Source organism: Nyctibius grandis, chromosome 36 (genome assembly GCF_013368605.1).
Source record: "Nyctibius grandis isolate bNycGra1 chromosome 36, bNycGra1.pri, whole genome shotgun sequence".
Lineage (NCBI taxonomy): Eukaryota > Metazoa > Chordata > Aves > Nyctibiiformes > Nyctibiidae > Nyctibius > Nyctibius grandis.
This window is the reverse complement of record NC_090693.1, coordinates 244,678-255,275: the sequence shown is the minus strand read 5'-3', so window position 1 is coordinate 255,275 and position 10,598 is coordinate 244,678. Positions and strand designations below refer to the sequence as shown.

Here is a 10,598-nt window from a genome sequence, read left to right as displayed (position 1 = left end):
GTCTCCTCCCACGTCTTGGGGTCTCCTCCCAGCCCTTGGGGTCCCCCCATTTTGTCTCTTCGTGCCCCCCCCCAGTTCCATCCTCACCCTCATGAGGCTGAAGCTAAACTGGTGCCGAACTGGGAGCTACTGGGCTTAGAGCTGGGAGGGTTGGTGCTGGCCAGACTGGGGATTGGGAGGGGAGGGATTGGTCCCAGTATGGCCCCGCTTGGAGGTTCTGGGAGGGGGAACTGGTCCCAGTAATGTTTGTGCTTCCACACTCATCGTCATGGCCTCAGTAAAGATGGCGGCGCCCAGGAGAAAGATGGCGGCGCCCAGTGGGGGAACTGCGGCGACGGGGCCTCAAGCCCCTCCCCCTGCGCGGGATTGGCTGGTGGGTGGAGGGAGGGAGCCGGAAAGAGCCGAAGCCTTCCGGAAAGAGCCGAAGCGTCACCGGAAAGAGCCGAAGCAGTGGGGATAGGACCCGCTTCCCCCCGACCCCGGAAGAAGTCGTTCTCCTTCCGGGAAGAGCCCAAGAGTCTCCGGAAAGAGCCGAAGCGGCGGGGATAGACACCACCTCCCTCACCCACCCCCCGCGGAACGAGTCGTTCTCGTTCCGGAAAGAGCCGAAAACATCTCCGGAAAGAGCCAAAAGCTTGTCCGGAAAAAAAAGCCGAAGCGTTTCCGTGAAGAGCCGAAAATTCGCCCGGAAAGAGCCGAAGCGACGAGGAGAGACACCCCCCTCCCCATCCCCGGAACGAGTCGTTCTCCTTCCGGAAGAAGCCGAAGCACCTTCGGTTCCCACCCGAGCTCTCTCCGGAAAGTCCCGAAGGCCTCCGAAGCTCCGGTTCCTTCCGGAAAGCTCCGAAGTCTCTTCCGGACAGTCCCGAAGCGTTTCCGGAAGTTGCCGAGCGGCGCCGGCCGTCGCCGATCTCTCTCCCCCCCCCCCCCAACCCCATCCCCTTCCCCTCCATCTCCTCAGAGCAGCCGCCGCCGCCGCTCCCCCCCCCCCCCCACACCCGGCTCCGGTTGCCCGTTGCCGTCTGTGCCGTCGTTCGCCCCCTCCCGGGGGGGGCCTGCCCCTACCCGGCTCCCCGGTCCCCGCCCGGTTTCAGGCCCGGCAGGATGATCAAGCTCTTCTCCCTAAAGCAACAGAAGAAGGAGGAGGAATCGGCGGGCGGCACCAAAGGCACCAGCAAAAAGGCCTCGGCCGCTCAGCTCCGCATCCAGAAAGGTGACCCGGGCCCCGGGCCTCAACGGCTCCGACCCGCCGCTCCCCGGTTCTACCTTCCCCCGGGACCCGCCGGGCCCGGCCCGGCTGTGACGGAAGCGCCCGGGGGCGTTGGGGGGAGGCTGAGGCCTAGTGAGGCCTAACGGGAGGGGCTGGGGCCTGGTGGGGCCTAACGGGAGGGGCTGGGGCCTGGTGGGGCCTAACGGGAGAGGCTGGGGCCTAGGTGGGGAGGCGGGTACCGGGCCCAGTAAGGCCGCTGTGGGGGGAAGGTACTGGGCCCAGTAAGGCCGCTGTCGGGGGGGAGGTACTGGTCCCAGTAAGGCCGCTGTGGGGGGGAGGTACTGGTCCCAGTAAGGCCGCTGTGGGGGGAGGTACTGGGCCCAGTAAGGCCGCTGTGGGGGGAGGTACTGGGCCCAGTAAGGCCTGGTGGGGGGCACGTACTGGTCCCAGTAAGGCCGCTGTGGGGGGAAGGTACTGGGCCCAGTAAGGCCGCTGTGGGGGGGAAGGTACTGGGCCCAGTAAGGCCGCTGTCGGGGGGGAGGTACTGGTCCCAGTAAGGCCGCTGTGGGGGGGAGGTACTGGTCCCAGTAAGGCCGCTGTGGGGGGGAGGTACTGGGCCCAGTAAGGCCGCTGTGGGGGGAGGTACTGGGCCCAGTAAGGCCTGGTGGGGGGCACGTACTGGTCCCAGTAAGGCCGCTGTGGGGGGGAAGGTACTGGTCCCAGTAAGGCCGCTGTCGGGGGGAAGGTACTGGGCCCAGTAAGGCCGCTGTCGGGGGGGAGGTACTGGTCCCAGTAAGGCCGCTGTGGGGGGGAGGTACTGGGCCCAGTAAGGCCGTTGTGGGGGGAAGGTACTGGTCCCAGTAAGGCCGCTGTGGGGGGAAGGCAGTGGGCCCAGTAAGGCCGCTGTGGGGGGGAGGTACTGGTCCCAGTAAGGCCCTGGTGGGGGGAAGGTTCTGGTCCCAGTAAGGCCCTGGTGGGGGAGGGCACGTACTGGTCCCAGTAAGGCCCTGGTGGGGGAGGGCACGTACTGGTCCCAGTAAGGCCCTGGTGGGGGGGGCACCTACTGGTCCCAGTAAGGCCCTGGTGGGGGGGGCAGGTACTGGTCCCAGTAAGGCCCTGGTGGGGGGGGCACATACTGGTCCCAGTAAGGCCGTTGTGGGGGGGAGGTAGTGGGCCCAGTAAGGCCGTTGTGGGGGGAAGGTACTGGTCCCAGTAAGGCCGCTGTGGGGGGGGAGGTACTGGTCCCAGTAAGGCCGCTGTGGGGGGAAGGTACTGGGCCCAGTAAGGCCGCTGTGGGGGGAAGGTACTGGGCCCAGTAAGGCCGCTGTGGGGGGAAGGTACTGGGCCCAGTAAGGCCGCTGTGGGAGGGAGGTACTGGGCCCAGTAAGGCCTGGTGGGGGGCACGTACTGGTCCCGGTAAGGCCGCTGTGGGGGGAAGGTACTGGGCCCAGTAAGGCCGCTGTGGGGGGGAAGGTACTGGTCCCAGTAAGGCCGCTGTCGGGGGGGAGGTACTGGTCCCAGTAAGGCCGCTGTGGGGGGGAGGTACTGGGCCCAGTAAGGCCGCTGTGGGGGTAAGGTACTGGGCCCAGTAAGGCCGCTGTGGGGGGAAGGTACTGGTCCCAGTAAGGCCCTGGTGGGGGGGGCACGTCCTGGTCCCAGTAAGGCCCTAGTGGGGGGGGCACGTACTGGTCCCAGTAAGGCCCTGGTGGGGGGGGCACGTACTGGTCCCAGTAAGGCCCTGGTGGGGGGGGCACGTACTGGTCCCAGTAAGGCCCTGGTGGGGGGGGCACGTACTGGTCCCAGTAAGGCCCTGGTGGGAGGGGCACGTACTGGTCCCAGTAAGGCCCTGGTGGGGGGGGCACGTACTGGTCCCAGTAAGGCCCTGGTGGGGGGGGCACGTACTGGTCCCAGTAAGGCCCTGGTGGGGGAAGGTACTGGGCCCAGTAAGTCCGCTGTGGGGGGAAGGTACTGGGCCCAGTAAGGCTGCTGTGGGGGGAAGGTACTGGGCCCAGTAAGGCCGCTGTGGGGGGAAGGTACTGGGCCCAGTAAGGCTGCTGTGGGGGGAAGGTACTGGGCCCAGTAAGGCCGCTGTGGGGGGAAGGTACTGGGCCCAGTAAGGCCGCTGTGGGGGGAAGGTACTGGGCCCAGTAAGGCCGCTGTGGGGGGAAGGTACTGGGCCCAGTAAGGCCTGGTGGGGGAAGGTACTGGTCCCAGTAAGGCCCTGGTGGGGGGGGCACCTACTGGTCCCAGTAAGGCCCTGGTGGGGGGGGCACCTACTGGTCCCAGTAAGGCCCCGGTGGGGGGGGCACGTACTGGTCCCAGTAAGGCCCCGGTGGGGGGGCACGTACTGGTCCCAGTAAGGCCCCGGTGAGGGGGAACATACTGGTCCCAGTAAGGCCCCGGTGGGGGAAACCGTGCTGGTCCCAGTAAGGCCCTAGTGGGGGGAGCGGGCTGGTCCCAGTAGGGTCCCAGTGTGGTGAACATGCTGGTCCCAGTAAGGCCCCGGTGGGGGACACGTGCTGGTCCCAGTAAGGCCCCGGTGGGGGACACGTGCTGGTCCCAGTAAGGCCCCGGTGGGGGACACGTGCTGGTCCCAGTAAGGCCCCGGTGAGGGGCACGTGCTGGTCCCAGTAAGGCCCCGGTGAGGGGCACGTGCTGGTCCCAGTAAGGCCCCGGTGAGGGGCACGTGCTGGTCCCAGTAAGGCCCCGGTGAGGGGCACGTGCTGGTCCCAGTAAGGCCCCGGTGAGGGGCACGTGCTGGTCCCAGTAAGGCCCCGGTGAGGGGCACGTGCTGGTCCCAGTAAGGCCCCGGTGAGGGGCACGTGCTGGTCCCAGTAAGGCCCCGGTGAGGGGCACGTGCTGGTCCCAGTAAGGCCCCGGTGAGGGGCACGTGCTGGTCCCAGTAAGGCCCCGGTGAGGGGCACGTGCTGGTCCCAGTAAGGCCCCGGTGCGGGGCACGTGCTGGTCCCAGTAAGGCCCCGGTGCGGGGCACGTGCTGGTCCCAGTAAGGCCCCGGTGCGGGGCACGTGCTGGTCCCAGTAAGGCCCCGGTGGGGGGCACGTGCTGGTCCCAGTAAGGCCCCGGTGCGGGGCACGTGCTGGTCCCAGTAAGGCCCCGGTGCGGGGCACGTGCTGGTCCCAGTAGGGCCCCGGTGGGGGGCACGTGCTGGTCCCAGTAGGGCCCCGGTGGGGGGCACGTGCTGGTCCCAGTAGGGCCCCGGTGAGGGGCACGTGCTGGTCCCAGTAGGGCCCCGGTGAGGGGCACGTGCTGGTCCCAGTAGGGCCCCGGTGGGGGGCACGTGCTGGTCCCAGTAAGGCCCCGGTGAGGGGCACGTGCTGGTCCCAGTGGGGGGGATGCAGTTGTCCCAGTAAGGCCCTGGTGGGGATAACGTGCTGGTCCCAGTAAGGCCCTGGTGGGGGGAATGTGCTGGTCCCAGTAAGGCCCTGGTGGGGGCCACGGGCTGGTCCCAGTAGGGTCCCACTTGGGGAAAGGTACTGGTCCCAGTAGGGCCTTACTGGGGATACAGGTGGGGAGACCTGCTGCTGCTCCCAGTAGCGCCCAGTTGAGGAGGACACACTGGTCCCAGTAAGGCTGCACTGAGCCTGAGATGTACCAGCCTGGGAGCAGGGCGGGGGTGGCCCCGTGTCACCCCCGTGTCACCCCCGTGTCACCCCCGTGTCACCCCCGTGTCACCCGTGTCCCCCCCCAGACATCAACGAGCTGAACCTCCCCAAGACGTGCGAGATCGACTTCTCCGACCAGGACGACCTGCTGCACTTCCGCCTCCTCATCTGCCCCGACGAGGTGGGGACCCCCCTGTCACCCCCCTGTCACCCCCCCTGTCACCTCCCCTGTCACCCCCCTGTCACCCCCTGTCACCCCCCGTCACCCCCCTGGGGCCTCTCCCATCCCCAAGGTTCCCCTGTGCCCCCCCATCCGTCCCCCTCATCCCCACTTGTCCCTTGGGGTCCCCCTGGTGTCCCCACCCCCCCGTGTCCCCCCATGTCATTTTGGGGTCCCCTGCCATCCCTGCAGTGTCACTCCCATGTCCCTCAGAAGACCCTCATGTCCCCTGTGCCCCCCCCCATCCCCCTCGTTGTCCCCACTTGTCCCTTGGGGTTCCCCTGATGTCCCCACCGCCCCGTGTCCCCCCCATGTCATTTTGGGGTCCTCTGCCATCCCCGCAGTGTCCTCCTGTCCCCCCTGTCCCCCTTGTCACCCCCGTGTCCCCTCAGAAGACCCTCCTGTCCCTTGGGGTTCCCCTGTGCCCCCCCCATCCTTCCCCCATCCCCCTCGTTGTCCCCACTTGTCCCTTGGGGTCCCCCTGGTGTCCCCGTGTCCCCCCATGTCATTTTGGGGTCCTCTGCCATCCCCGCAGTGTCCTTGTGTCCCCCTTGTCACCCCCGTGTCCCCTCAGAAGACCCTCCTGTCCCTTGGGGTTCCCCCGTGCCCCCCCATCCGTCCCCCATCCCCCTCGTTGTCCCCACTTGTCCCTTGGGGTCCCCCTGGTGTCCCCGTGTCCCCCCCATGTCATTTTGGGGTCCCCTGCCATCCCCACAGTGTCCTCATGTCCCCCCTGTCCCCCTTGTCACCCCCTTGTCACCCCCATGTCCCCTCAGAAGACCCTCCTGTCCCTTGGGGTTCCCCTGTGCCCCCCCCATCCCCCTCGTTGTCCCCACTTGTCCTTTGGTGTCCCCCCAGTGTCCCCACCCCCCCATGTCCCCCCCATGTCATTTTGGGGTCCCCTGCCATCCCCACAGTGTCCTCGTGTCCCCCTTGTCACCCCCATGTCCCCTCAGAAGACCCTCTTGTCCCTTGGGGTTCCCCTGTGCCCCCCCCATCCCCCTCGTTGTCCCCACTTGTCCCTTGGGGTCCCCCTGGTGTCCCCGTGTCCCCCCCATGTCATTTTGGGGTCCCCTGCCATCCCCATAGTGTCCTCGTGTCCCCCCTGTCCCCCTTGTCACCCCCTTGTCACCCCCATGTCCCCTCAGAAGACCCTCATGTCCCCTGTGCCCCCCCCATCCTTCCCCCATCCCCCTCGTTGTCCCCACATGTCCCTTGGGGTCCCCCTGGTGTCCCCATTCCCTCTGTGTCCCCAGTGTCCCCCCAGTGTCCCCCCCCGTGTCCCCCCAGTGTCCCCCCACCCCCGGTGACATCTCTCTCTCCCACAGGGCTTCTACAAGGGAGGGAAATTCGTCTTCAGTTTTAAGGTCAGTCCATCACCGAGGAGAACTGTGTGGCTACCTACATCCTTCCCGGGGCCACCAAGATGGGACCGGTGGCCACATGGCTGCCCCAGGGGCTGGGGGATGGATGGCCACCAAGGTGGGAGCTGTGGCCACTAAGGTGGGAGCTGTGGCCACCAAGGTGGGATCTACAGTCATGAGCGTGGCCTGTGGGTGAGAGCAGGAGGCAGGTGGCTACTGAAACCTGACCCGTGGCCACCAAAAGATGATCAAGGCATGGCTTGTGGTCACTGTATGGCCTGGGACTGAGACCAGGGGTTGGTGGCTACTGAGATGTGACCGGTAGCCAAGTGTCCACCCTGTGGGTTGGGGTAGGGGCTGGTGGCCACCAATATGTGACCAGTGGCCACTGAGACGTGACAAGCAGCCACATGTCCCCACTGCAGGTTGGGAGTAGGATCCAGGGGCTGGTGGCCACCACCATGAGACTAGTGGCCACCAAGACATGAGTAAAAACCAGGTGTCCACACTGTGGCTTGGGGTGGGGTCTGGTGGCCACCAAAACGTGACCCGTGGCCACTAAGATGTGACAAGCAGCCACATGTCCCCAGTGCAGGCTGGGGGTAGGATCCAGGGGCTGGTGGCCACCACTGTGAGAGCAGTGGTCACCAAGACATGAGTAGAAACTAGATGTTCACACTGTGGATCGGGGTGGGGTCTGGTGGCCACCAAGACGTGACCGGTGGCCACAAGGGGCTGACTGGGCCACTGTCCCCTCTCCCAGGTCGGCCAGGGCTACCCCCACGACCCGCCCAAGGTCAAGTGCGAGACGATGGTTTATCACCCCAACATCGACCTGGAGGGCAACGTCTGCCTCAACATCCTCAGGTGGGCTACCAACACCTCCAAGGTGGCCACCACTACATGTGGGGTGGCCACAGCTGGAGCTGGGTCTCCATCTACCCCTGAAGACCTGGCAGAGTGGGACGAGGGGCGGGGGGCAAACAGTTGCCCCCGGGGTGTTCGTTGCATCTCTGCGCTTTGAGGGTGGGCGCGAGGTGGTCGCGGTGACCTCGAGGTGGCCACGGCCACCTTTGTGGTGGCCCCGGTGTCCCCCCTGACGCCTGCCTCTGTCCCCAGAGAGGACTGGAAGCCCGTCCTGACGATAAACTCCATCATCTACGGCCTCCAGTACCTCTTCCTGGTGAGTACCCCCGGGGTGCGCGCGCCCATGGGTGGGGGGCACCCGTCGTGGCTCTGAGGTGGCCCTTGGGGGGCACCTGGTGGCCTTGGGACATCTCCTGAGGGGCACCTAGTAGCCTTGGGATATCCTGGGGAGGCACCTGGTGGCCCTGGGACATGTCCTAGGGGCCCTTGGTGGCCTTGGGAGGCCACGAGGTGGCACCTGGGGGCCCTTGGTGGCCTTGGGAGACCATGAGGTGGCACCTGGGGGCCCTTGGTGGCCTTGGGAGACCATGAGGTGGCACCTGGTGGCCCTTGGACATGTCCTAGGGGCCATTGGTGGCCTTGGGAGACCATGAGGTGGCACCTGGGGGCCCTTGGTGGCTTTGGGAGACCACGAGGTGGCACCTGGGGGCCCTTGGTGGCCTTGGGAGACCATGAGGTGGCACCTGGTGGCCCTCGGACATGTTCTAGGGGCCATTGGTGGCCTTGGGAGACCACGAGGTGGCACGTGGTGGCCCTGGGACATGTCCTAGGGGCCCTTGGTGGCCTTGGGAGACCACGAGGTGGCACCTGGTGGCCCTGGGACATGTCTTAGGGGCCATTGGTGGCCTTGGGAGACCACGAGGTGGCACCTGGGGGCCCTTGGTGGCCTTGGGAGACCATGAGGTGGCACCTGGTGGCCCTGAGACATGTCCTAGGGGCCCTTGGTGGCCTTGGGAGACCATGAGGTGGCACCTGGTGGCCCTTGGACATGTCCTAGGGGCCATTGGTGGCCTTGGGAGACCACGAGGTGGCACCTGGTGGCCCTGGGACATGTCTTAGGGGCCCGTGGTGGCCTTGGGAGACCATGAGGTGGCACCTGGTGGCCCTCGGACATGTTCTAGGGGCCATTGGTGGCCTTGGGAGACCATGAGGTGGCACCTGGTGGCCCTGGGACATGTCCTAGGGGCCCTTGGTGATGTTGGGAGACCCCAGAGTGGCACCCGGTGGCCTTGTGACACCTCCTGGGGGCACCCGGTGGCCTTGGGAGACCATGAGGTGGCACCTGGTGGCCTTGGGACGTGTTCTAGGTGCCCTTGGTGACATTGGGAGACTCCAAGGTGGCACCTTGAGGCCTTGGGACATCTCCTTGGTGCACCTGGTGGCCTTGGGACACCTTGAGGTGGCACCTGGTGGCTCTGGGACATGTTCTAGGGACCCTCAGTGGCCTTGGGACACCCTGAGGTGGCACCTGCTGGCCTTGGGACACCCTTAGGTGGCACCTGGTGGCCTTGGGACCCCTTTTGGGGCCACCTGGTGATGCTGGGTCACCCCAAAGGGGGCACCCAGTGCTGTGGAGACACCCAGAGGTGGCCTTTGGTGGCCTGGGGACACCCTGAGGTGGCCCCTGGGGGCTTTAGGGCTTCAGGGCGGGGCTTGAGGGGGTGTCAGGGGCTGTTACCGGGGGGGGGGATTGGGGTGCCCGGGGGGGGCATTAGGGTGCCCCGGGGCGGGGGGGGGGGCATTAAGGACCCCCCCAAAGGGTGCTGGGGGGCTGTTGGGGTGACGCCGGGGTGGGGGGGTTTGCTGGGGGGGGGTGAGGAGCCCTGGGGGGTATTGGGGGGGTGTTAAGGGGTACGGGGGGGCTACTAAGTATGGGGGGGGGCTACTAAGTATGGGGGGGGTGGCCCTAAATATGGGGGGGGGCCACTAAGTATTGGGGGGGGGCTAAATATAGGGGGGGGTCCTAAATAGGGGGGATACCAAATATGGGGGGGGGGGCACTAACTGGGGGGGGGCACTAAGTATGGGGGGGGGGGCCCTAAATGTGGGGGGGGTCCTAAATGGGGGGGGGCCTAAATAGGGGAGATACCAAATATGGGGGGGGGCACTAGCTGGGGGGTGGTCCCTAAGTATGGGGGGGGGCATTAAGTATGGGGGGGGTGTCCCTAAGTATGGGGGGGGGGCCCTAAATGGGAGGGGGGCCCTAAATATGGGGGATGTCACCCCCCAAATATTGGGGGGGTCCCTAAGTATAGGGGGGGCCCTATATATGGGGGGTGTCACCCCCAAATATTGGGGGGTCCCTAAGTATGGGGGGGGTCCCTAAGTATGGGGGGGTCCTAAATATGGGGGAATCACCCCCAAATATTGGGGGGTCCCTAAGTATGCGGGGGGGGCCCTAAGTATGGGGGGGCCCTAAATAGGGGGGGGCCCTAAATAGGGGGGGTGGGTGAGTCTTTAAATATTGGGGGGGGCCCTAAATATGGGGGGGGGTCCCTAAGTATGGGGGGGGTCCCTGAGTATGGGGGGGGGCAAAGTTTGGGGGGGGCTCTAAATATGGGGGGGCCCTAAATAGGGGGGGTGGGTGAGTCATTAAATATGGGGGGGCACTAAGTATGGGGGGGTCCTAAATATGGGGGTGTCACCCCCAAATACTGGTGGGCCCTAAGTATAGGGGGGCATCCCTAAGTATGGGGGGGGGCCCTAAATATGGGGGGGGCCCTAAATAGGGGGGGTGAGTCACTAAATATGGGGGGGGGCCACTAAATATGGGGGGGCCCAAAATATGGGGGGGCCCCTAAATATGGGGGGGGGGCCCTACACCTCCCTGACGCACTGAAGCATCCCCAGTGGGGGGGGGGGGGGGGGGCTGTTTTACCACCCCCTCCCCCCCCAAATCCCCCCCCTCTCGGGCTGTCCCCCCCCCCCCCTCACCCCTCGGTGTCCCCCCCCCCATATATAACACTTTGGGGTCTCCCCCCCCCCCCAGGAGCCGAACCCCGAGGACCCCCTGAACAAGGAGGCGGCCGAGGTGCTGCAGAGCAACCGCCGCCTCTTCGAGCAGAACGTGCAGCGCGCGCTGCGGGGCGGCTACGTGGGCGCCACCTACTTCGAGCGCTGCCTCAAGTAGCCCCGCCCCCGGCCACGCCCCCTCCCCCCTCAGCCCCGCCCCCCCGCCTATTTATTGGCCCCACACACCGGGGGGCGGGGCGGGGGTGTGTCCCTGCGCCCCGCCCCCCGCCCCCCACGTGTGG

The 10,598-nt window shown here is 66.4% G+C and overlaps 1 protein-coding gene across 1 annotated transcript; it reads left to right on the top strand.

Moving 5' to 3' along the window:
- The first annotated feature begins 438 nt into the window (after nucleotides 1-438).
- On the top strand, nucleotides 439-10,588 carry UBE2M (ubiquitin conjugating enzyme E2 M). Its single transcript, XM_068421823.1, has 6 exons — nucleotides 439-1,213; nucleotides 4,920-5,014; nucleotides 6,382-6,420; nucleotides 7,181-7,284; nucleotides 7,537-7,600; nucleotides 10,334-10,588. The coding sequence occupies exons 1-6, from the start codon at nucleotides 1,105-1,107 to the stop codon at nucleotides 10,472-10,474; spliced, it is 552 nt and encodes a 183-aa protein (XP_068277924.1). The 5' UTR covers nucleotides 439-1,104; the 3' UTR covers nucleotides 10,475-10,588.
- The last annotated feature ends 10 nt before the right edge of the window (nucleotides 10,589-10,598 follow it).

Excerpts from the sequence above, each read along its gene's own strand:
- UBE2M (XM_068421823.1), top strand. The coding sequence starts at position 1,105 with ATGATCAAGCTCTTCTCCCTAAAGCAACAGAAGAAGGAGGAGGAATCG. Across the intron at positions 1,214-4,919 it reads TCAGCTCCGCATCCAGAAAG|ACATCAACGAGCTGAACCTC; the intron begins GTGACCCGGGCC and ends GTCCCCCCCCAG. Across the intron at positions 6,421-7,180 it reads AATTCGTCTTCAGTTTTAAG|GTCGGCCAGGGCTACCCCCA; the intron begins GTCAGTCCATCA and ends CCCCTCTCCCAG.